This window comes from Epinephelus lanceolatus, chromosome 1 (assembly GCF_041903045.1).
Source record: "Epinephelus lanceolatus isolate andai-2023 chromosome 1, ASM4190304v1, whole genome shotgun sequence".
In the NCBI taxonomy this organism is placed as follows: domain Eukaryota; kingdom Metazoa; phylum Chordata; class Actinopteri; order Perciformes; family Serranidae; genus Epinephelus; species Epinephelus lanceolatus.
In genome coordinates this window covers 4,284,730-4,310,026 of record NC_135734.1, presented here as the reverse complement: position 1 = coordinate 4,310,026, position 25,297 = coordinate 4,284,730, and the positions used below count along the sequence as shown (strand labels likewise).

Genomic DNA, 25,297 nt, shown 5'->3' with positions numbered 1-25,297 from the left:
TAATAAGTCATGTGTGTGTTGTTTCAGCTTGTTATGTAGTTTCTCTGCCAGCAAATGGTGTCTTGTAGAATCAATTACTGCAACATGTAAGTAAGTTTGTAGAAACCGACAAACTGGACCAAAGGTTTTGATTGTAGAGTAAATATTTATAAAATAAAAATATAGTCCCTTTCACACATGCACTGAAATCCAGAAATTATCTACACATTATCTACACCCAGAGGAGCTGTATGTGAGAACGCAAACATCTGAATCAGTTGGATGGGACACTAAATAGACTTTACCCCACCAGCTCCCAGTACAAAAAAAAAGATTCAGAATAAGATTTCAAAACAAGACCATAAGATCTATTGCCAGGTAGGTTTTTTACTCACATGGAATTTCTTTTAGTTTTTGATGCACCACTTAAACATACAACAAAAAATATTAAAAGGAAATAAGAATAAGGTGAAGTACTGCAACACTCAGGAAGATAAACATAAATAGAAAAGTAACAATAAAAATATGATGAAGATACTTTTAAAAAGTACTATAACATAAAAAAATATGTACAACATAAATGTTTCATAATAAAAGAAGCTCTACAGTTTTGTCCAGGATGTGCAAAATATTAATAAGGGGATTCAATACAATTTTAATTCAGTTTTAGTTATAAAGCCCAATACCACAAATCACAGTTTGCCTCAGAGAGATTTACAGCATACAACTTCCCTCTGTCCTTTGGACCCTCACAACAGACAAGGAAAAACTCCCCAAAAAACCCTTTAACTGGGAAAAAATGGGCAACTGAGGAAGGATCCCTTTCTGATGATGGACAGAGGTGAAATAGCTGTTGTGGGCACAGAACAGATTAACATAATAAACGTACAGTGATCCATATGACAAAATGAGATATTAAGAGATGGAGAGACAGAGACAGAAAGTGAGAGAGAGAGAGAGAGAGAGAGAGAGAGAGAGACAGAGAGATGCATAGTAAACAGTAATGACAATAGCTACAATAACATTAATTTTAGTACTAATATAATGATCATAATAATAGTATTTTGATAGAATATGTGTTTTATGAGTATATTAATATATGATAGTATATGTGACAATAATAATCATATGTGTATAATAACAGCAGTAGTATAGATATCAGGCAGGACCATGGCAGCAGTGCAACCACAACCCACGAACCAGGTGTAGCGCGATTTGAGGAAACCTGTGAGACAGGGGAGCACAAAGGCTCAGCAGAAGAAGCTGACTTTGTGATATGCAGTAATAGGACGTGAATGTTAGCAAATAAAGAAGAACCAACTTTTCAGAATCTGAGAGTGAGAGAGAGAGAAGGAGCTCAGTGTATCATAGCAAGTCCCCTAGCACATTAGACTTGTATCAGCCTAACTGGTCCAAGGCAAGCCTGAGCCAGGCCTAACTATAAGCTTTATCAAAGAGGAAAGTCCTAAGTTTGCTCTTAAATGTGGAGACAGTGTCTGCCTCCCAGACCGAAACAGATAGATGGTTCCACAGATGAGGAGCCTGATAGCTAGGGTTGGGAATCCACGGTACAATATTATCACTATACTTAAGTCACGATACAATATTATTGTGATTTTAAATATGTTCAGATATGCTGAGTATTGTGATAAAATACATTGCAATATTGCGATTATCACCTCCAGAGATGGTGGTCACTGGCTATTCATGGGCGGGGATGTATGCTAATTGCTGACTAATGGATGCATGCCGCTAATTTGATTGGCATCCATGAACATACACATGTGCCTATGATCAGATCTGAGTTTCCCACAGGGTTCATTTTTAGTACCAAGGTCTTTTATGTGCAAATCTACTCATCGATTTATTAACATTTCATGAATGAGACCCAGTGTCTGTAGTTCAGAAAACAAAAGAAAACAGTTTCTGTAAATTATATTCAGATCAGGGGCCTATTGCACAAAACTAGGATAAGGGATTAAGCCGGGATATCTTGGTTATTCTGGCTCAATTTATCCGTGATCCGGTTGCACAAAAGCGGGATAGTGGAAAGCGGGACATGTTATGACATAAATTACCATGGAGATTTATTCTGTGGACCTAGCCTGCTCCAGACCAGGCTAAATTCCAGGATCTATTTAATCTCATCCCTTATCACAGTCAGCAGTCACCACAAACGGAAACCAATAGTTATTCCACTGCCCACAGCACATTGTTATCATTAATTGCAATCATTTTAGATAAATGATGATTTTAGATGATTTTGCAGTCATTACATAATTTACAGTTTCCCATAGACTATACAGTATCTCACATAAGTGAGTACACCCCTCCCATTTTTGGAAATATTTCATTATATCTTTTCATGGGACAACACTATAGAAATGACACTTTGATATAACTTAAAGTAGTCAGTGTACAGCTTGTATAGTAGTACAGATTTACCTTCCTCTGAAAATTACTCAAAACACAGCCATCAACATCTGAACAGCTGGCAACATAAGTGAGTACACCCCACAGTGAACATGTCCAAATTGTGCCTAAAGTGTCAATATTTTGTGTGCCAACCATTATTATCTAGCACTGCCTTAACCCTTTTGGGCATGGAATTCACCAGAGCTCACAGGTTGCTTCAGGAATCTCCCACTCCTCCATGATGACATCATGGAGCAGATGGATGTGAAGACACCTTGCGCTACCCCACCTTCAGCTTGAGGATGCCCCACAGGTGCACAGGTGAGTTTAGGGCTGGGTACATACTTGGCCAGTCCATCACCTTCACCTTCAGCTTCCTCAGCAAGGCAGATGTCATCTACTAGGTGTGTTTTGGGTCATTATCATGTTGGAAAACTGCATTGCAGCTCAGTTTCTGAAGAGGGGCAATCATGCTCTGCTTGGAATTCATGTTTCCCTAAATGAACCGAGCTCCCCAGAGCCAGCAGCACTCATGTAGCCCCAAACCATGATGCTGCCACCACTATACTTGACTGTAAGCAAGGGACAGTTGTCTTGGTGCTCTTTCAGCATGTGTGGCACCTTGGTGAAGAGCACCAAGACAACTGTCCCTTGCCTACAGTCAAGTATAATGGTGGTATACTGTGGGGTAACCTCAAGCTGAAGGTGGGGTAGCGCAAGGTGTCTTCACATCCATCTGCTCCATGATGTCATCGTGGAGGAGTGGGAGAGGATTCCTGAAGCAACCTGTGAGCTCTGGTGAATTCCATGCCCAAAAGGGTTAAGGCAGTGCTAGATAATAATGGTTGGCACACAAAATATTGACACTTTAGGCACAATTTGGACATGTTCACTGTGGGGTGTACTCACTTATGTTGCCAGCTGTTTAGATGTTGATGGCTGTGTTTTGAGTAATTTTCAGAGAAAGGTAAATCTATACTACTATACAAGATGTACACTGACTACTTTAAGTTATATCAAAGTGTCATTTCTATAGTGTTGTCCCATGAAAAGATATAATGAAATATTTCCAAAAATGGGAGGGGTGTACTCACTTATGTGAGATACTGTATATAAAGCATACATCCCATATAAAGATAAATACACATCAAAGAGTAACATGATGTTCCTTTATTGAATAAGGATAAATCAAAGCAAGTAAACCATCAGCTCCTTTCAAAACTGAAGTCACACAGTGACTCTACAAGATAGAACGCACAGATTCAAAGCATATTATACAACACAAAAATAAATACACATTCAAAGTTCTGTATATGATACACCCCGCATGTCTGCACACTGAAATAAATGCAGGACAAATCCATACACAACAAATGAACAGACAAATGAATGATGCAGTAGCCTCCCTGCAAGCTTGTATACACACAGTATACAGCACAAGCAACATAAGAGGCCAAATCAGTTTAAATTGAATTAAAAAAAACAACACAAATTCCTCTACCAATGCAGGCCATATTCAACTGAAATTCACATCATGCATCTCTGCCACTGCAGGACATATTTAACTGAAATTTAAAGCATGCATGTTAACTAAAATAATTTAACACATATTGGTCCCTGACCAGCCGACCACTGTCGTCATCAGGGTAGATGGCAGGATTGTCCCAGTCCATGTGTGATGGCACTCTGGGGGCCCTCTCCTTTCTCAGGCAGGCCACATTGTGGAGGACAGCACAGGCCACAGTGATGTCACATGCCCTCAAAGGGCTGACCCTTAAGTGGTGAAGACAGTGAAAGTGTGCTTTCAGGAGGCCAAAGGTCATTTCGATCCTGGCCCTTGTCCTGGCATGGGCATGATTATAGTCCTGCTGTGTTTCCTGAGGGTCTGTGTATAGTGTGAGGAGAAAAGGCTGGCAGGCATACCCCCTGTCCCCCAGCAACACACCAGAGAATTCACCTGTCAATACAAAATCTCATCATCACAACCTCATAAATAGAGTGACATTCTTGACACAGCCATGATGTAAAAAGTGGTTATTACAGTTTTTGTCCGTTGCTTGAACACGTTTTGCAAAACTTGGCTCATTGTGTCAAAACTCTACACACAAACAAATAAGACACAACACTGGGAAATAAACCATTCACATCTATGTCAAATTGAAACTCTGCTATCAAAACCTAACAATCCTTTGTCAAAATGTCACTCTAATGACAAAATGATATCCACTTGCATCATATGAATACACTTTCATATCAGCAGCAACACACTAGTCTACTTTATGTAAAACACTGCAGTCTTTCGTTTTCACTGTTTTTATTCAGTTCCACAGAAGGCACGTTTTCACAACAACCAAAAAATGAAATACTCAATTCAAAATCATTACATTACAGTAGTGTATTTTACAGTACAGTAAATTCAGTTAAAGACAAAAATAAAACAAAAATAAAACAAACAATACACTACTGTAAACACAGAAAAACACAATTGTGCACAAGAGGGCCTATGGATCTGTTGGGGTCTGGCCACAGGATCTCATCAACATCACAAGCAATGTCTTCTCTCGCTAAGCATCGGGGAAAATATCCCCTTGTGTGCCGAATCCATCCCTGAATTGACCTTACCTCAATGTCTCCGCAGGCCTGTTCCATTGCCTGCAGAAGAGGCATACGGGCATGTGGTTGGCGGTCATATACGCACCATCTCCAAGCTGAAAAGAATTCCTCTATAGGATTTAGAAACTGCGAGTAAGGGGGCAAGTACACAACTTCAAATTGATCATGATTGGTGAACCAGTTCTGGACTAGAGCAGCCCGATGGAAACTAACATTATCCCAGACAACAACAAACCTGGGCTGCTCTGGTCTATCCCGTACAACTGCATCATGAAGTGCATCTAGAAATGTGATTATGTGTTATGCATTATAGGGACCCAGTTTGGCATGATGGTGCAGTAGCCCTCGAAGACTTATGGCGGCACACAATTGTGCACAATTGCCTTTTGGCACAATTGCACAATTGTGCACAATTGCCTTTTGGCCAATTATATTACGTCCCTGTCGTCTGTTTTTGCTAAGGTTGAATCCAGCCTCGTCAATGTAAATACATTCATGAGGCTGGGCAGCTCCATCCATGTCCAAGATTCTCTGTAACAAAAAATACATATTGTGGATGGCTTTACTCAAAGCACACAACTACACTACTACACATACAGAACCGCCCCACCCCACCACACAGGCACCTGTGTAGCTTTCTGAAAGTATCTATGTGGTACTGATCCAATGGTACATATTCAGCTGTTACTGGACTGTACCCATTCTGTATTGTAAATGTAAAGGACTGTAACACTTACCTGTACATATTCATGTCGAAGTTCCTTCACCCTGACACCGTTCCTCTCAAATGAGACCCTTTACAATTGCTTGATGGTCATGTTGTGCTTTACCAAGATGCGTCTGATAGTGGTAATGCTTACTCGATTTATGTTGTTGAATACTTGCCTATCTGCAAGTATTTGTTGCTGTAGCTGGTGGAGACGGGTTGCATTGTTTGCTCTGACTAGGTTCACTATGGCAAGTTCCTGCTGTTGGGAGAACAGGCGTTGGCGTCCACCCCCAGTAGGTCTTCTAGCCATTCTGTAGAAAAATGCAACCACAAATTGTTATTGTTTGCTTCTTTTTTACAGTACTGTATATAACTGCACTTTACTGTATTTACCATACACAGTACTGAAACATCTCAACATGTTATCACGGTATGTTTCACAAAACTACCACTTTTGTTTGAAAAGGAGCATTAGCCACCCTGCAATACAGTACATGTGATATGGTAACGTGGTATGGTACAGAACTGTAAATACTCTAGATACAGTCTGAGTAGAGTAGAGAGCTGAAGACATACCTGTTTTCCAGTTGCAATGTCCTTATTATGGATGAAACTGTGAAACAGCTTAGATTAGGGTGGACTCTCTGCCCAGCTTCCCTCATGGTCAGGCCATGGTTTATGACATGGTCCACCAAAGTTGCTCTTATGTCATCTGAAATAATGGTCCTTGCGTGGCCTCTTCGACCACGTCCTCCTCTCTCTCTCTGTCTTCCTCTTCCTCTGCCTCTTTCTCTCCCTGCCTCCATGCTTGCAAAGTTCTCAAAATGGCTTAACTGAGGCCTTTTTGTAGCTGGCTGATTGGTGTTCAGTTTTGTAAGTATTTTCAGGTGTGTGTCTAAGTATTTTCAATTAACCAATGTGTGTTGTATTTTGAATAGATGTGTTTTCCCAATGGTACCCTGAGATTTCATTTTTTAACTAAGTGTCTTATGTATGAAATAGTGTATAGTGTGCAGGAGCAAGTGTGTTGCAGAAAGGAGCAAGTGTGTTACAGAATTGCAACTAAAGTGCAAAGCATTGCTTTTGTTCAAGGTATAGTTACACTTTGTTTAAGGTATAGTACAACAACTTCAAGTTATGTTACTTTGGTTTAAGCATGTGTCTATAGTGTTCAAGCAATGGGTAAAAACTGTAACAGAGGTTGTGTGGCTCACCTTGTGATAGGCGCTGATAGATTCCAGAGGTCCGAAAGACTTGGGAGTCATGGACCGAGCTGGGCCACTTTGCCACAACATTGCTGATCAGATAGTCAGCACTGCAGACCATCTGAAATTATAAGATGAAGACTATTAAACCAATCAATGCACATCACTAGCAATGCACAGTGTTCGTTAATCGACAATATCAAAAAGTCATGTTCACCTGAACATTAATGCTGTGAAAGGATTTCCTATTCACAAAATCGGGGGATTATATATAAATATATATAGACATATATATATATATATATATGTATATATATATATATATATATATATATATATATATATACAGTACAGGCCAAAAGTTTGGACACACCTTCTCATTCAATGCGTTTTCTTTATTTTCATGACTATTTACATTGTAGATTCTCACTGAAGGCATCAAAACTATGAATGAACACATGTGGAGTTATGTACTTAACAAAAAAAGGTGAAATAACTGAAAACATGTTTTATATTCTAGTTTCTTCAAAATAGCCACCCTTTGCTCTGATTACTGCTTTGCACACTCTTGGCATTCTCTCCATGAGCTTCAAGAGGTAGTCACCTGAAATGGTTTTCCAACAGTCTTGAAGGAGTTCCCAGAGGTGTTTAGCACTTGTTGGCCCCTTTGCCTTCACTGTGCGGTCCAGCTCACCCCAAACCATCTCGATTGGGTTCAGGTCCGGTGACTGTGGAGGCCAGGTCATCTGCTGCAGCACTCCATCACTCTCCTTCTTGGTCAAATAGCCCTTACACAGCCTGGAGGTGTGTTTGGGGTCATTGTCCTGTTGAAAAATAAATGATCGTCCAACTAAATGCAAACCGGATGGGATGGCATGTCGCTGCAGGATGCTGTGGTAGCCATGCTGGTTCAGTGTGCCTTCAATTTTGAATAAATCCCCAACAGTGTCACCAGCAAAACACCCCCACACCATCACACCTCCTCCTCCATGCTTCACAGTGGGAACCAGGCATGTGGAATCCATCCATTCACCTTTTCTGCGTCTCACAAAGACACGGCGGTTGGAACCAAAGATCTCAAATTTGGACTCATCAGACCAAAGCACAGATTTCCACTGGTCTAATGTCCATTCCTTGTGTTTCTTGGCCCAAACAAATCTCTTCTGCTTGTTGCCTCTCCTTAGCAGTGGTTTCCTAGCAGCTATTTGACCATGAAGGCCTGATTCGCGCAGTCTCCTCTTAACAGTTGTTCTAGAGATGGGTCTGCTGCTAGAACTCTGTGTGGCATTCATCTGGTTTCTGATCTGAGCTGCTGTTAACTTGCGATTTCTGAGGCTGGTGACTCGGATGAACTTATCCTCAGAAGCAGAGGTGACTCTTGGTCTTCCTTTCCTGGGTTGGTCCTCATGTGTGCCAGTTTCGTTGTAGTGCTTGATGGTTTTTGCGACTCCACTTGGGGACACATTTAAAGTTTTTGCAATTTTCCGGACTGACTGACCTTCATTTCTTAAAGTAATGATGGCCACTCGTTTTTCTTTAGTTAGCTGATTGGTTCTTGCCATAATATGAATTTTAACAGCTGTCCAATAGGGCTGTCGGCTGTGTATTAACCTGACTTCTGCACAACACAACAGATGGTCCCAACCCCATTGATAAAGCAAGAAATTCCACTAATTAACCCTGATAAGGCACACCTGTGAAGTGGAAACCATTTCAGGTGACTACCTCTTGAAGCTCATGGAGAGAATGCCAAGAGTGTGCAAAGCAGTAATCAGAGCAAAGGGTGGCTATTTTGAAGAAACTAGAATATAAAACATGTTTTCAGTTATTTCACCTTCTTTTGTTAAGTACATAACTCCACATGTGTTCATTCATAGTTTTGATGCCTTCAGTGAGAATCTACAATGTAAATAGTCATGAAAATAAAGAAAACGCATTGAATGAGAAGGTGTGTCCAAACTTTTGGCCTGTACTGTATATATATATATATATATATGTTCTTATGATCAATCAGCATACACATGCACACACACAAACACACACACACACACACACACAAACAAACTTGCATACATATAATGAAACAGCAGAGGAGCATGGAGCAAGAGGAGCTAAGATAAGATAAGATAAGATAAGATAAGATAAGAGGAACTTTATTTATTTTATTCAATTAAGTCAGTGAGCTCATCTATTTATCAAAGAGTTACACAGTCTGATGGAGTTACATTTACACAATTTCACTCACATCTGCAGTCAATTTCACTTACAGTTTCAACTGATTCATAATCAGCGTACAACTACGTTTTCGGAGATGTTAATTAACTATTTGGATTGTAATTGTGATGGTTTCAGCGGAGCAGTGAGTGTGTATTTGTGCACTACTTACGCATTCAGGCAGTCTGCAATACTTTGCCACGCTTTCTCTCGTTGTTTTATAACTGCGGCAGTGTTGCCTTTCTTTTTGATTTGATCCTTTACCTCTTCGTAAGCCTCCATGAGGATTTCTTCCTCTACCAGGGAAAAGTACGCTGCTCTTGTTGCCATGGTGAACCGGTGAATCTGTGATCGATGGCGAGGTCTATTTGAGGAAGTCACGTGTGCGCACTGATCCAGGATTGGTTTCACCTGGCTTGATGAATCCGTGTCTGCTCATCCTGGCTTGGTCTGTGTGCAACCAATTAAGCCTGGACGCTCTTGTTTTGGATTCGTTAAACCCAGCTTAGTCATTTATCCTGGATGTCTGAATCTTACTTTTGTGCAACAGGCCCCTGAAAGTTCTCCAGCAAGAAGGATGTTGTGGACCCCCATGTTGTTGAATGACACCATACATGTCTATATGACCTCATAGCTCAGCTCTGTGCTTGACTAGAAATGTGTGGAAAGCTTTATTGCAAACAAATGTGCCATAGCATCATCTTAGCAGGTAATTACTTTCTCTGCTGCAGGGTGAGTTTCTGATGAAACTCTGCTAGCTGTAATACTGCAGTCAAGGTCATTTACTGTTATTAATGGCCGTGTTTCCCAGATCCATTTAAGAAGATTTTAGCGCTAAGAGATTCTTAAGAACACTCTTAAGACTCCCATGAAAGAAACGCGTTTCCTAGATGCACTTAGCTTAAGAAGATCTTTCACTAAGAAGGAGTTGTAAGATTGAGCTGACCCACTCTGAACAGTCTTCTTAGCGACCAAACGCTCACAGATCCACCCACGGCAGGCACATTAATATTACACTAAGAAAGGAGATATTAAAAGAGTGTGCACCGTATATATTTGGATCTATTTTATACTTCAGATTTATATTGTTTAGCATTAATTGGTGACAGAAGAGAACAAATTTCATTCTGCAGGGAAACATGTGTCCTTACTGTGTATATGACAATAAACACTTTGAATCTTGAACCTATATGTTTTATGAAGACCTTGTGTGCGCTCAAAGCTGTGGCACAAGTTACGCACTGAAATCTGGCGGAAGAAAAATAACAATAATAATATGAAAAATAAGTATGAGGAATAACAAGTGTGTTCCTGTATGTGCTGTGCACATCAGGCACACAAATAAAATGAATCGTCATGACTGTCATTTATCATAATTTGTCCACACATATCTCACATCTGCATGCACATATGAGATAGTTTACCACACCCAAAACATGCGTCAGGGATAAACAGAAACACATCCACCCTCCAAACAGGTGTAATTGAGCTCAGCTGGAACCTCATCAAGGGACGCTCCACCCGCTACTCATATAAAGAAGTTGCCAGTTTATACCTGGCGTTTTGTCAGATTCTCAGTGTAGATTACTATACCCATAAAACTGTCAATTTTGTCCTTCTGTGAACTGGTCACGTTAAGATGATCATTAGCAGAGACACAACATTGATGAATACAAGTAGGATACAATGTGGTCAGGATACAATGCAGGTCCTTAAGTTCATTTGTCCTTTCGGCCGTCTTTCATATTTTTGTTTATAATACATTTCCTCATGATTCTCTTACCAAGACTACTTCTTATTTAGTTGAAGTCCTGTTTTCATCATAAAAATATGTCATTAACAAATATTTATCATCTTAGTTTTTCATTAGAATTATTACAACACACATACACACGAGCAGCAGGGAATTGGTGAGTTAGGTAGCAGCGCTGTATGTGACTTATTCGCTGATTAAGTGGTGTGTGATCGATTTGCCTGACATCGATTGATTTAGTTTCATCACCACGGTAGTGGCCAGCTCCTGTTAAGAGCTTCTTAAAGAGCGATCTTAAGAGCGATCCTAAGAAGGGCATTAAGAACACATCTGGGAAACACTCTTATCTTAGCGACCATTCTTAGCTAAGACGTTCTTAACTGTGCTCTTAAGTCTTAAGATCGTTCTTAACTGGGAAACGTGGCCATTATATGAATCTCTCCATTATCCAGAGCTATTCAAAAAGTCTGGGATAATATCTAGTGCTAATAACCATCACATTACAAAAGGTACCAGCTCTTAACTAGCAGCTAATTCAACCGTCCTGGCTGAGGCATGGGGTTGGAGCAGACAGCTTTCAGGCCTGTGTGCAAAGAAAAGGATAGCTCTGTTTCACAGTGTACAGTCCTTTATGTTCACTGATGTACTGGAATGAGAATAAATGGCTGACAAAATGTTTCAGGAGAGAGATCTGTGGGGTGAAAAACATGTGAAATACCCTGAAATGCACACTCACACATGCGCACACACACATACATATATCCCAAGGTGCTTATATCAGACACAAAAAGAAATAATTCAGCTTTGCACTCAGAATCACCTCTGATAGTCCCAAGCCATGAAATTTCAGCTTTGGCAAAGCAGCGGCCACAAAAAGGGACGACAAAACCGAATCATACAAACACACGCAGACACTCATACACCCTCCCACATACAGGCCTGCCAAATCTGCATTTGGCCAGGGAACTGTCTCTCTCTCTCTCTCTCTCTCTCTCTCTCTCTCTCTCTCTCTCTCTCTCTCTCTCTCCCTCCCTCCCTCTCTCTCTCTGTCGATGTCTCACTCTCTATCTCTCTGTCAGTGTAAAGACAGCCTGGTGCTGGTGATTGGTGCCTGATGGGCTCAATGCCACGAAGGGGCAGATGTTAAACTCTGGCCCTCTCCTCTCTTACATAACTTCTCCTTTATCGGGCCAATTCTCTGCAGTGTAATGAGGCCAATAAAATCAGTGCCTCGTTAGCATACTTATGTAAGCTGAACTAATGAACTGGGCCCAATCCCTGATCCACAAGGAGAACCAGGGTATATTTAGAGTCTGTATATTTATATGTCTATAAGTATTTCATCAATACCAGCAGAATTAGTTTTGAACTCGTCATGTTTTTTGTTTTTTGTCAGCCTCTGTAGTCAGGAGTCAGCTTCATTTTGTGATCAAGAGCCATGGAAATGGTTTATGGCACAGTCAACATATTCTCCCTTTAATCTGCTGAACACTTGCATTAGTGAGCGAAGACAGCGAGGCAGCATAGCATAAGCCATCCTGAATGCTTTCTGGGGTGACAGTATGAGAGGTGAGGGGAAAAAAAAACAGAGAGGGTGAGGGACGGGTCGGGAGTGGATGAAGGAGGAGGACTGAGAGAGAGAGAGAAGGAGGCTGGAGTAGAAGACAGGGTTAAGCTGGGTGAGACAGAGACACAGCATGTCAAAGAGAAGGGAGGAGAACAGAGCAAGAGGAGGGCGAAAGGCAGAGACAGGAGGGTAGGGAGGGAGTCAATAGGGGAGAGCAGGGAGCCAGGGCTCCTCCGTGGGGGTTTGACTTCTCCCCCGCTGTTCCTTTTTCAGCTTTTTTCTAAACCTTATGTCTGGAATCTCACTTTATTTCTTTCATGACATCTTCGCCTAGTGTTGTCCACGCATCAGTGCCCTGCCCTCCTTCCACTGTCTGCTTCTTCTTCTGTCTTTACAGAGTCATGGTTGGAACTCTAGGTGTAGATATGTATGTGTGTGTGAAGTGTGTCTGTGTTATATCTAAGCTGGAGTTCCAGATAAGCCTCTCCTAAACAGCGTGAGATCGACAGAGCTGCAGGCCGCCAGCTAAGATTAGGTACACCCACCCTCTGAGCAAACCCTCAGGAAACCCAGCTAACACATGGACATTTACTCAACTACCTAGGCACTTGTACTTTACTTAAGTACTTACATTTTTTTGACGCTTTATACTTATACTCCACTACATGTCAAATGTCATACCTTTATTCCACTATATTTGACAGCTTTACATACTTACACAAACAAACAAAATAATATTTTATGCAAACACATGACCAGCTTTTGTACTTTAACTTAAAGGCAAACTTTGGCATTTTTGAACATGCACCCTGTTTTTCCATGTCTCTGTGCCTAAGTGACTCATGAGGATGAAAATTATTTATATTGGTCTGGTACTGAGAGAGAGCGCTGCAGATGGCATGACAAAACAGGCCGCAATGTTATCCCTAGGGGCAATTGTCCGCAGTCAATTTACATCCACTGAAGAGCTTGTATTTGCCACTGACAGGCTCAGATTGTTATTAAATGTGACTCACAACATAACGGAAGAGACCCTACAGCAAATTGAAATGTTTTTCCGTGCCTTCTGCTGGTCTGTTTGGGTGGCCAAGTCTCACTCAAGGAGAATCTTCAGCCATGACATTGGAAATCTTTCAGATAAGACTAAGCTATGCTTTCTGTACTCCAACACAACAAACTTTTCCAGCTACTCTTCTCCCCAACCCTTACAAATGTTTCCAGTCACCTCTTGTAAGATTTCAGAACAAGACTTCTCCTTGAGTGAGACTTTACCACACAATGACAAACAGACTGGCGAAAGATACAGAAAAATGTTTCTTTTCTTTGTAGAGTTTCTGTGATGTTGTACCACACTTCTATTGACAATCTGAGCCTGTCCGTGGCAAAAAATTAGCACTTTCAGTGGATATTATTTGATGGTGCACAACTATCAGTAGAATTACATTGCAGCCTGTTGTGCAGTTGCAACTGCACAGGAGGTCTCTCTCAATACTGGACCAGTTTCAAAAGTTGTTGTTCCATTAGTCACTCAGACACAAAACCATGGAAAAATATGGTTCAAAAATATCAAAGTTTCCCTTTACTGGAGTAACATTTTGAATGCAGTGTTGAGTTTGTTGATGAAAATTAGGCCAAAAATTTTTTGGCAACAACCTTTTGTCCATGACGAAAATGAGACGATGGCAAGCAAAGAACAGATCTTGATAATAAAAACTACGACGAAATCTCTATTTCATTTTCGTTGACGAGATGAGATGTGATGAAAATGTTGGTGGTGGACTATTGGACATTGAAGGCCGAGAGTGGCCGTGCTTGCAATTATCTTCAAATGCTGCATGAGCAATAGGCTGGCAAACTGCGTCAGAATGTTTCCCTAGCCAGCAAAAACACTTACACCGGAGGAGCATCAGCTGCTGGTGTGAGTTGTGAGCTGTAATTCAGAAGTAAATAATCAGTTGTGTGTGTCATAGTATGCAAAACATTGCCTTCTGGTTTTTATTGGTATGATCGGGTAACTCCATATTTTGTTTATTATTTAAATGGTTTGATGTTTGTTATTGCTGTGTGCTATGAAGCAATGGACAATATTGATTATTATTCATGTTTATTATCGTTGTGCGCTACGAAAGCAATGGACATTATGGTGTGATTATTATTGTGTACTGTGGAAGTGTTGGACTGTTGACAATGACCTGGGATCATAAACTGTAATCAAAGGCACATGTTGCTGCAGGCGGACACACCTGAGCCTCATCACATCAGTGATTGCAATCACCGGTTGTTCCTCCCACTCCCTATAAGGGTGTGCAATTTGAACCCTTATCCTGTCTTAATACCTCAACGGCGCCCTCTTCCTAATGTCTTCCAGGTTGATCCAAGCCAGATCCAGGGGGAAAAGGATCTCGTACTGAAGACTTCGGACCCAGGGGTCGTTGAGGTGGATGTTCAGGCAAGCCACATTACTACGGAAGATCCACATCTAGTCAGTCTGCTGAAAGGTGAGGGATTGACGACAGAACAACAGCAGAAAATGGACTCCCTGTTGCAGCGTTGGAGGGAAGTCTTCGCAGCTGGCGACGAGGATTTTGGACAGACCAGTGCAGTCCTCCATTCAATCCCCACAGGGTCTGCACCACCCAGCAGGGAGCGCTACAGACCAATTCCACCAAGTCTCTGCCCTGAGTTGAGGGGGCTGCTCCAAAACATGTTGGACAATGATGTCATTAAATAAAGCTCCAGCCCTTGGGCGGCGCCCATCGTCCTGGTGAAGAAAAAGGATGGATCATGGCGGTTCTGCATAGACTACCCTCTACCCAGGATAGAGGAATCCCTCGCCAGTCTCAAACAAGCTGCTTGGTATTCCACCCTTGATTTGGCCAGCGGATTCTGGCAAGTGGAGATGGATCCAAAAGACAGAGAGAAGACTGCATTCACGACCCCCTTGGGCCTCTATGAGTTCCAGAGGATGCCCTTCGGCCTATGCAACGCACCAGCAACATTCCAACGGCTGATGCAGCGGTGCCTGGGCGGGCAGGTCAACGAGTCTCTTCTTATCTACTTAGATGATGATGTGGTGTATTCTTCTGATTTTGACACCCACATCAAGCACCTGGAGCAGGTCTTCGAAAAGCTAGCTGTTCATGGCCTGAAACTGCAGCCCCATAAATGTAGCCTGTTCCAGAGGAAGGTCACCTACTTTGGCCACGTCATCTCCAAGGATGGAATATCCACAGACCCTGAAAAGACAGCTGCTGTGAGAAATTGGTCCATCCCTTTAACCATCAAACAGGTATGGTCATTTCTGGTAGGATATTATCGGAGGTTCATCAAAGGTTTCTCCAAAATAGCAGCACCCCTGAATGCTCTCCTAGTAGGCACTGCTAGTATGCGGCAAGGAAACAGGACGGTTGATTGGACTCCAGACTGCCAGGTGGCGTTTGACACCCTGAAGACCACTTTGGTGAGTGCCCCAGTTTTGGCCTACGCAGATTTCTCCAAGCCATTTCACTTGTACTCTGATGCTAGCTTAGGGGGCTTGGGGGCCATACTAGCACAAGTGCAGGACAGCCGAGAGAGAGTAATTGCCTATACTAGTAGAAGCTTGCACCCCACAGAAAGGAATGACAAAAACTACAGTTCTTTTAAACTGGAGTTTCTGGCCCTTAAATGGGCTGTTACTGAAAAGTTTAAGGATTATTTGTGGGGCAACAAATTCCTGGCTTTCACAGATAACAACCCACTTGTCCACCTGGACAAAGCACACTTAGGGGCCACTGAACAGCGCTGGGCAGCCCAGCTGGCAAATTTTGACTTTGAGTTGAAGTATTGCCCAGGTATCGCTAATCGTAATGCTGATGTATTGTCCAGATTGCCACAGGAGACAGTACCTACACAGCAGGCTGAGATGGTACCTGCACAGCAGGCTCAGGTTTCAGCAGTGGAGTTGGATACTGCCCCTGATGCTGGAAACCAGTGGAGGGACTGGCAGGAGGAAGAGCCAGCATTGGTGCAAGTGAAGGAATGGGTGACAGAAGGCCACCCCCTAAGGCCAGAAGAAAGGAAAATGAGCCTGCCTGTTGTAAGGCGCCTCCTAAGAGAATGGAGCCGGCTACACATCCAGGAAGGTGTGTTAAAGCGTAGGGTCCTGGAGCGCCATACCAGACTGAGTCTTTCCAAAATTGTGGTGCCCATGAGTAAAACCCATGAGCTGTGGGAGAAGTATCACAACACCTCATGCCACATGGGCGTGGCCAAGATGGAGGCCTTGCTGAGGAAAGCCTTCTACTGGCCAGACATGACCACAAACCTGCAGGAATAGGCATCAAAGTGTGTGAGCTGTGTCCAACAGAAGAGGGGTCCAGAGGTAAGGGCACCTTTGGTGCCTATTCTAACATCATATCCCTTGGAAACTGTTTCAATTGATTATTTGTTTCTTGGTCGACATGGCGACACATATCCTTATCTGTTGGTCATGACTGATCTTTTTTCCAAGTATGGATGGGCTGTCCCCACTAAGGATCAGATGGCAGCCACCACAACTTGTGTCCTATGGCACCACCTCATCCAACCTTGGGGCTGCCCAGAACAGATTTTGTCCGACCAAGGAGCAGCCTTTGAGTCTTCCCTGGTAGCACAGCTGTGCAGCCTTTACGGGTGTACCAAAGTCTGAACCACACCTTACAGGCACCAAGGAAATGGGGCCTGTGAAAGATTTAATAAGACTCTTCTGTCTCTTTTAGGAACACTGAGTCAAGAGGATCAAGTACACTGGCCGGACCACTTGCCTACTCTGCTCCAGATGTACAATAATACAGTCCATGAGACCACCAGACTGACCCCACACTTCGTCATGTTCGGCCAACATGCCCGCCTGCCTGTGGGAGACTGCTATTGGGGCACCACCACTGACCCAAAGACATGACCTGGAGGGCTGGGTTCACAAAAACAATCAGACTCTGCACAAAGTCTACCAACAGGTGGCAGCGAAGACGAGGGAAAGCCGGATGCGGGACAAGGACAGGTATGATCAGAAAGCAAAGCGCCTCCCCTTGTTGCCCGGAGAGCGAGTGCTTTTGCGGAACTTCCATCGCAGAGAACAAGGCAAGCTGGCACCTCACTGGCAGCCTCAGCCCTATGTTGTACTCAAACAACCACACCCTGACCTGCCAGTCTTTCAGATCAAACCGGAAGGAAAGAAAGGTCCTATTAGGTCCATTCATCAAAATCACCTCCGACCCTGCCCCTTCAAACCTCCTGAAGTGCTACCACAAGCCTCACAGACTGAAATGAACAATCCCAATTTTGCCAATGCTCAACACCCAAGTCCCCCATTTTTACCTCTGACGTTTGTGCCCACAACATCTGCTCCTCCCACAGGCCCCTTGGAGAATGATGTAGTAGCTCCTGCCATAGCACCTCCTGTAAGCCAAGAGCTGAGCGATGGGCCACTTCTACGAAGGTCACGGAGACAGAACAGGGGTAGGCCACCAGACAGGTAAGGACATTGAGACTTCGTCGGGACGACAACTGTTAAAGGGGGGAGGAGTGTCATAGTATGCAAAACATCGGGTAACTCCATATTTTGTTTAATATTGAAATGGTTTGATGTTTGTTATTGCTGTGCGCTATGAAGCAATGGACAATATTGATTATTATTGATGTTTATTATCGCTGTGCGCTACGAAAGCAATGGACATTATGGTGTGATTATAATTGTGTACTGTGGAAGTGTTGGACTGTTTTACCTGGGATCATAAACTGATAACAAAGGCACATGTTGCTGCAGATGGACACACCTGAGCCTCATCGCATCAGTGATTGCAATCACCGGTTGTTCCTCCCACTCCCTAAAAGGAAAACGTCAGATTCCGATGGTACGCTGGACTGTGGACAGGTTGCTGTTGTCTCCTCCTGCTGCGGCTGCTGTCTCCCTGGATCGCGACCGGACTCACACTTCCCCTCACAGCGCTGACTCCCTGGCTTGGTGGTGCAGATCTCCAGACTCTGTTGTATCAACGGGAAGTAATCATTTTCTTCACTTGCTGTGTGTGAGTCCCTCTGTATTAGCAGAGTATGTGCTGAGTCCTATTTTTTCCTGTGTGTTGAGGGCATCGGGCCTGGGTGACGGCAGAGCAGTAGCGGTGGTGGCATGATTGGATTGATGGGCATTCTTTACTTTACTTTATTTATTTATTTGATTAGGACAATGCACATTAATCGACATATCAGCAAGAAGCATCAATATAAATATGCCGGAGTTAGCACAGTTGCTAAATTGCGTCCGTTGTCCTATGGCAGGTGCCATAAAAAAAAACATACAGACAATACACCATGACAAATGGATAAAACATGTAGAAATCTTACACAAAAAATAAGTCCTGATTCACATAAAGGTTAAAAGTCCATACACAAAATAGAAAAGACGAGGAGGTTACCCATGAGAGCAGGTCTGGCTTGTTTACAACCACTGTTCAGGGTCTTTTTAAAGGTGGTGTAATTGTCACAGTTTCTAACATGAGCTGGCAGTGTGTTCCAAGACTGAGTTCCTCTTTTTTAACAGGTTGCTAAAAATTAAGATCAGAATCGAAGATTACCCCGAGGTACTTAAAGTGTTCAGCCATATCAAGTCTCTCTTCACCCACCATGACTGATGGTTGCTGTCCCTCTGTTGGCTGTCGGGAGAGAAACATACAGACTGTTTTTTTTGTATTCAAATGTAGACAACAGTTTTGGAGCCAATGGCACACTGGCACCATGGCTCCTGAGAGTATTGCAGCAACTTCTTGGATTGAGTTGGCATGACAGTATAATACAGTGTCGTCGGCATATAGTTGCATTTTTATATTTCTACAGACATTTGGTAAATTATTGACATATAGGCTGAATAAAACAGGACCCAGTATTGAGCCCTGTGGTACTCCAGCAGAACAAGTGAGGTATGAAGACAGCGAATCACCAATTTGAACTGCCTGTTTTCTGTCCGACAGGTATGATTTCATCCAGCAGAGAGCGCTATGTGAGAAGTTGAAATGAGTTAATTTAGCAATAAGCATATCATGATTAATGGTGTCTAAAGCATGCTTTAAATCAAGAAATACAGCAGCTACAAAGCCACCCTGATCCAAAAAGCTCTTTAGGTTTTCTAGGAAATAACAGGTAGCTGTCTCTGTTGAATGAAACATTCACATTATCATTCAAAGGGAAGTGGCTAACTTAGAGGCCAGATTGGCTTTGAATTTGCCGGCAGCGGGACAGGCTGGGCACTGATTTTATTGTTTTCCTCTTGTGGCAAGTGGAGGTTGGGGATGAATGTGTTGCTTAACAACGCCACCTTGGGAATTTCGCCCCAAGAAGTAGTTACTATTTTTAGGGAGGCTAAAGGTCACACAGGTTCGGATCACCACTGGGCAGGAGACGGTGTTCAAGGTATAAAAATATCCTTTATTGCACAGATTATTATTAAAAAGTCTCAGAATTACCAGTCTGAACCACAACGACATACTGGGCCAAAAGGGGAATGGACAGGGCTGGGGCTTACCGCAGAGGCCTGAAACCAATGAGGGAGGAAAAAAAACACCTAAGCTATCACCCGTGACACTGCATACATGCACACTGAGGAGAAGTGAAGAACCTGCCACCAGGGATTGGGGCGTTGCTCTGGGCCCACAGCACCTGTCCACAGGGAGAGAGGGAAAATTAAAATGGCCTTACAGTATGACTGGTCTTACAACACACGCACGCACGCACGCACACACACACACACACACACACACACACACACACACACACCAAAAACAATAAAGTAATATGGAAAATAACCAAAACAAAAAGGAATTAAATCTTCAATTAACAAAAACGAGAAATACAAAAGAAATTTGACTGAAATTAATCAGTGTTCAAATCAATTAATCAAACATATTAATCATGAATCAACAAAATCAACAGCAGGACCCCAGAAACTCAGGAGACCAGTTAGGCCTCCGCCAGCAGCTCAGTGATGAGCAAGCGTCTGTCAGTGTTATGTGCTGAGGGTTCTGGCCCCCACTTAACCCAGAAAAAACAAAACAACAAAATAATCAAACGTTAAATGACACTAAAATAGACGAACCAAACACAATGCCAAAACAATAGAGCCAAACCAATAAAGCCAAACCAGCAGCGTCATCCAGGGAGCCCTGGCGATGAATTAATATTTAAATGGACCTCACCGGCGCAGTGTCACAGCAGGCCAGGCAGCGGAGTTACTTCCACGGCTTCTGCCTGATCCAAACACGAGGAGGCACAACCACACCAGGAGGGCTTCCAGCGGGGCAACCTGGCCCCACGGCAACAGTAGTCTGCCACACTATTATGCTGCGAGAGGAGACGTGCACCACGATGGCAAAACACGCCAGACAGCGCTCACGGCCACGCCACAATGGCTCCACCACACCTGCACAGGCTCTGCCACGCCACGCCAGGCCACAGCCACCACAGGGGACGAGTGGAACCGGAAGAGAAGAGAGGAACGGCAGGTGTGACCGGACCAGTATATAAAAGGTCCGTGGCGCCGCCCAGCAATCACTGGAACACCAGAGAAGCCAGAGCCCTGCACTGGGAGGGGTAAGGAACAGTGGAACCGGCTACACTCTGACAGTGGCAGGCAGTGGCCGGAGATCCTGGCACTGGGTCCACGGATCGGATTGCAAAGTGTAGGGAGCCCCGCTGGCTTTAATGAAGTTATTTTTCTGCTTCTTAACAGTGAAATGAATAAGTCAGAGTTTACAATGAACCCTGGTACAAATCCTAGTTGTCTCATGTTAGTTATTTGTGGTGTCAAAGTTTTTGAGAGCATAAATAGATAGATGTTGAGCTTTTCAAATGATGGTCAGTGAGTGTGTGCTCATACATCACCCCTTAAAGCCACAGTGTGTAGGAATTTCTCCCATCCAATGTTGAAATCATATATTGCATTCAAATGGATAGCGCACTTTAATGCCTCGCTGTTTCAAACGTCACTGTGAGTGATGGATCCCATATGAACACACTATTATCTGACAAAGTTATAACAGTTTTCTGGATATTCTGCTTTTCTCTGCCCTCTTCTCGCTGGTTTGAAGTGGGAAGGCTGAATTGGGAAAAGGTATGTCACATACTTCCATGTATCAGGATGTATCACACATCTGCTCTGAGCTGGATTATAAGTAGCCTTGCCCTGTTTGGTACTGTCTCGTCCACTCTGTGATCAATCAGCTTTTACCATCAAAACAATACCATGTGGTGTGTTGCTAACTCCAGCAAGCCTGCTGGACCTATTTTGGGAAGTGGGCGGTCTTTTACTAAAGAACTGCATATGATTGGTTAGAAAGTGTTTCTGTAATGAGATTGGCATTTAATTTACCTGCTTCCTTTACAGTATATCAAAGTTGATTAATTTGTCATCATTTGAATGTTTTTTGTTTTGTTAAGTATTTCTATCACTGAGTCCTATTATGAAGTATTTTTACATTGTAGTATTTGTAATTGTACTTACTGGATACTAAGTTCTTCCATCACTGCATATGAGACTCACACTTGGATGCCTACTCACACTTGGATGCCTACACACACTACACTGCAGTACATAAGGTGTTGACAGTTACTACACAAAATAATGTAAGCAAAGGGAGGCTATTTTAGTTTGCTCCAAATTTCATGTCTTACATTTACAGTCCCTCCTCCTTTTCTTCTGTCTGCAATGTTTCCATTTGGGAAAGTAGCTAGGCCCAAGATTATAGTCATCAAAGGCTGGGCATTATCTTTCTGTTTTAAAAGAGAAGGGGGGGAGGGGCAGCAAAGAGGAGGAGGGGGAGGAGAAGAAGGAGAGGTGGCTAATAATTGCAGCTGGCTAGTTTTAATTGTGCCCGGAGTCCCTGGTGTTTGCAGGGGCCAATAGAGGGACTAAGGCCATGTTGTGTTGATCAGCATGCTCTTTTCTGTTCCACACAATATCACACATAACCATAAAGGCTCATTGATTCTGACCCACACTCACACACACACACACACAGAGCATTTTTTAACAGCAGCCAAGCTGTCAACAATCACAACAACAGTGACCATTATGTGCAGCCATACCGCTGCCCCCCTGCGTGGCTCATTCCCACAGAGTAAGTGTGTGTGTGTGTGTGTGTGCGTGTGTGTGAGCATACAGGATGTTTAGGAGCGTCTGTGTTCTTTGAATCTTCAGAACATGCTGTCCAAAGGAGCCTCTGCCAAGTGAAAGTCAGTGGCCAGTGGTGATTTGCTGGCCAAACACTGACTGCTGAGCATTCAATAATTTTTTTTTTTTTTTTTTTTAAATCCACTTTGATTTAGCTAATTTGCATAAAGAAGGAGAAACTGGCCCTCACTGAATTTTAAATTTGGGGCTGTCTTTAAGCTATCGCCCCGGTTCGCGTGTGTGAAGTTGACCAAGGTTGTTTGTGTTCAAAGGGAGCATACTGCAATCACCCTGGTGGAGAAAATCCTCACCATCTTTAATCAGGAGGAGAGAAGTGTGTCAAGGCAAAACTATCCTCTTGTCTGTCTAAATGTACTTTTTTTTCTCACCCATCCTTTGTTTGATGCTCATCGAAAGACACAACGAACAGAGTGAGTGTGTGTGTAAGAGCAGGGAAAGAGAAAGAAGAGAGAGTGCGTGCGAGCATGCGAGGGAGAGATTCATTATTCGGATAATGAGTCCGTCTGGGACAATGTGAGACAGTTCACTTCCCCTGTGGTCATTTCCAGCATTCAGGGAGAGGACACTTTTCCAGCTCGGAGCCAGAGGACGCCGAGCAGCGGCGCAGCCTTGTTAGCATGCCTGCCAACGTCCGCCACCACCATGCAGAGTTCCATTCAAGAGCACTGTCAGGTATGCCTCTTCAGGAGTTTCTCTTTATCTACAGGTTGTGTAGTTTTTGTCCTCTGGTTAAGGCATGCTCAGTACATTCAGAGGGTTTTATTGTCAGTGTGGCCCCAGCGAAAACAGGAAGTGACAAATCCTGCTTTTCACTGAAAGCCATATATCTTTAAAAAATGGCAGCTTGACAAAAAGTTGTTTATTGTAGAGAATGTAAACAGGCCACATTACCCAGTTATTATAATCAGTACACATGGACATATTTTTGTGGGTTCTGCCGATCCGATGGGTTTAAATTTTAATTAAACTTGGATACTGTATACCAGTGTCGCCCAGTTGGGCAAATTTCTATTTAACTGTGTGGGTAAAAATGATTTTGAGCAGGGTGTGACCATTTGGGCTACATTTTGTACCATGTGTGTGGTAAATTGACCACTCCTTTCCTCTGAGTCTGACAGAACACCAGTCAGGGGCCGTAGTTAGGATGGGGTCCAGTGCATGTTATTATAATGGGCCCTAGTGCAAGATTTTGCATCTGAACTGGCTACAACTTGACATTGGACAACATCAATATACATATTACCCAGCAATTATCAGCATAAATCTGTATATTACAAAAACACCTAATAAAATAATAAAGTATTCATTAGCTAACATAACATACTCAACAAAGCAGGAATCACGGTTCTATAGATATGTTATTTGTTGTTTTGAGGGTGATTTTTGTGAGTTTGTGCGGCTTATTTTATTTTGCTTACCTCATTCTCAAAATTAGTGTCAGTCTCTCGGTATCTGATGAACCGGGACAGCCATCCGAGTTCCTTCAGGATCGGTGGCACCAGTTGGCTTCCACCAGGGTCATGGGTCTTTCCATGTGCTCTCTTTTTGGCCTTTACAAAACAGTCCTACAGGTTCTTCCACATTTTACAAGAGAAATTTGGATCCTTGCCCAGTGCATCCGCTATCTCTCTCCACAAGTTTTGGGCCATTTGATGGTTATACAAATGCTGGTATGAGCGTACCAGCTTAGTTATTCTTCCCTCAAATGAATCCATTTTGAACTGAGCGACACTAGCGCGGCTTGTGAAAAGTTTCAAAATCCTGGAGGGGCGCAACCTTGCGAAGCGCCAGCGCGCACCGCTATCGGTATCGAGTATAAACTAGGCTTTACACTGGGACCTGTAAATTTTGGCTTGTAATTTAAGCTTTTCATCGACCTTCTCAACAATAAAATGATTAATATATCCCTCCAATGCTTAGTTTAGGCCCTTTAGGCTTCTTCTCAATGACATCTGATCCTTATGTCTCCAAAAATCATCAGTTGCCTCCTGCGAAATGCCGTGTATTGTGACACTTTGACACATTTTTTCCGAGTGAGTGGAGAGGGGTGTGGCTTAGCCATAGGTCAATTGCAAATCGCCTGAAAAGCAGAGCATAGATTTTTTATTTTTTTTAAATAGATTTTTTTTTTTTGCCGTTTTTGCCTTTAATTGATAGGAGAGCTAAGCCTGAAGGGGGGAGAGAAAGAGGGAATGACATGCAGCAAAGGGCCACAGGCTGGCGTTGAACCCAGGCCCCTGCGGCAACAGCCTTGTACATGGGGCTCCTGCTCTATCCACTAATCCAACGACGCCCGGCATTATTAAAACAATTGGAGACTGAGAACAAACTGATGGTTTTGGTTTCATTTGGATTCAGCCAAAATGTCCAAACTTCACCGCAATTGCAGACTCGCAGACTTTGCCAGTCTGCGAGTCTGCAATTGATGTGATGTTGTGGGTTTTACAACTGCCGAAATGAATGTGTAAATAGTTACTGATAGTTAAGCCTATTAAATGCTACTTGAATTGTGTAGGCCAGAAATAATATTCAACCACATCATAATATAGAGATATATTGAAGTCTAGGCTGTAGAGGGACTGAAAATGCATTTTATCTCCAGGCTGCAATATCAGGCAGTGAAACAAAAGAAGGTTTCTAA

General features: G+C 43.0%; 1 protein-coding gene and 1 pseudogene across 5 annotated transcripts in view; one reads left to right on the top strand and one right to left on the bottom strand.

Annotated features, from left to right (window-relative positions):
* Window positions 1-25,297, top strand: part of LOC144463793 (uncharacterized) — a 127,062-nt gene that overhangs the window by 3,006 nt on the left and 98,759 nt on the right. For 3 of the 5 annotated variants that reach the window (XR_013491794.1, XR_013491793.1, XM_078169354.1), the window contains exon 2: window positions 23,205-23,328. Coding sequence is in view for 2 of the 5 variants with exons in the window: in XM_078169354.1 (XP_078025480.1) it covers window positions 23,274-23,328 (55 nt within the window). In the remaining 3 variants the exon portion in view is untranslated. Of the gene's footprint in view, window positions 1-22,902; window positions 23,067-23,204; window positions 23,329-25,297 lie in introns of those variants that run through there. The other 2 variants (XM_078169318.1, XM_078169289.1) reach the window with 1 other exon arrangement.
* On the bottom strand, window positions 4,214-6,378 carry LOC144462636 (uncharacterized; annotated as a pseudogene).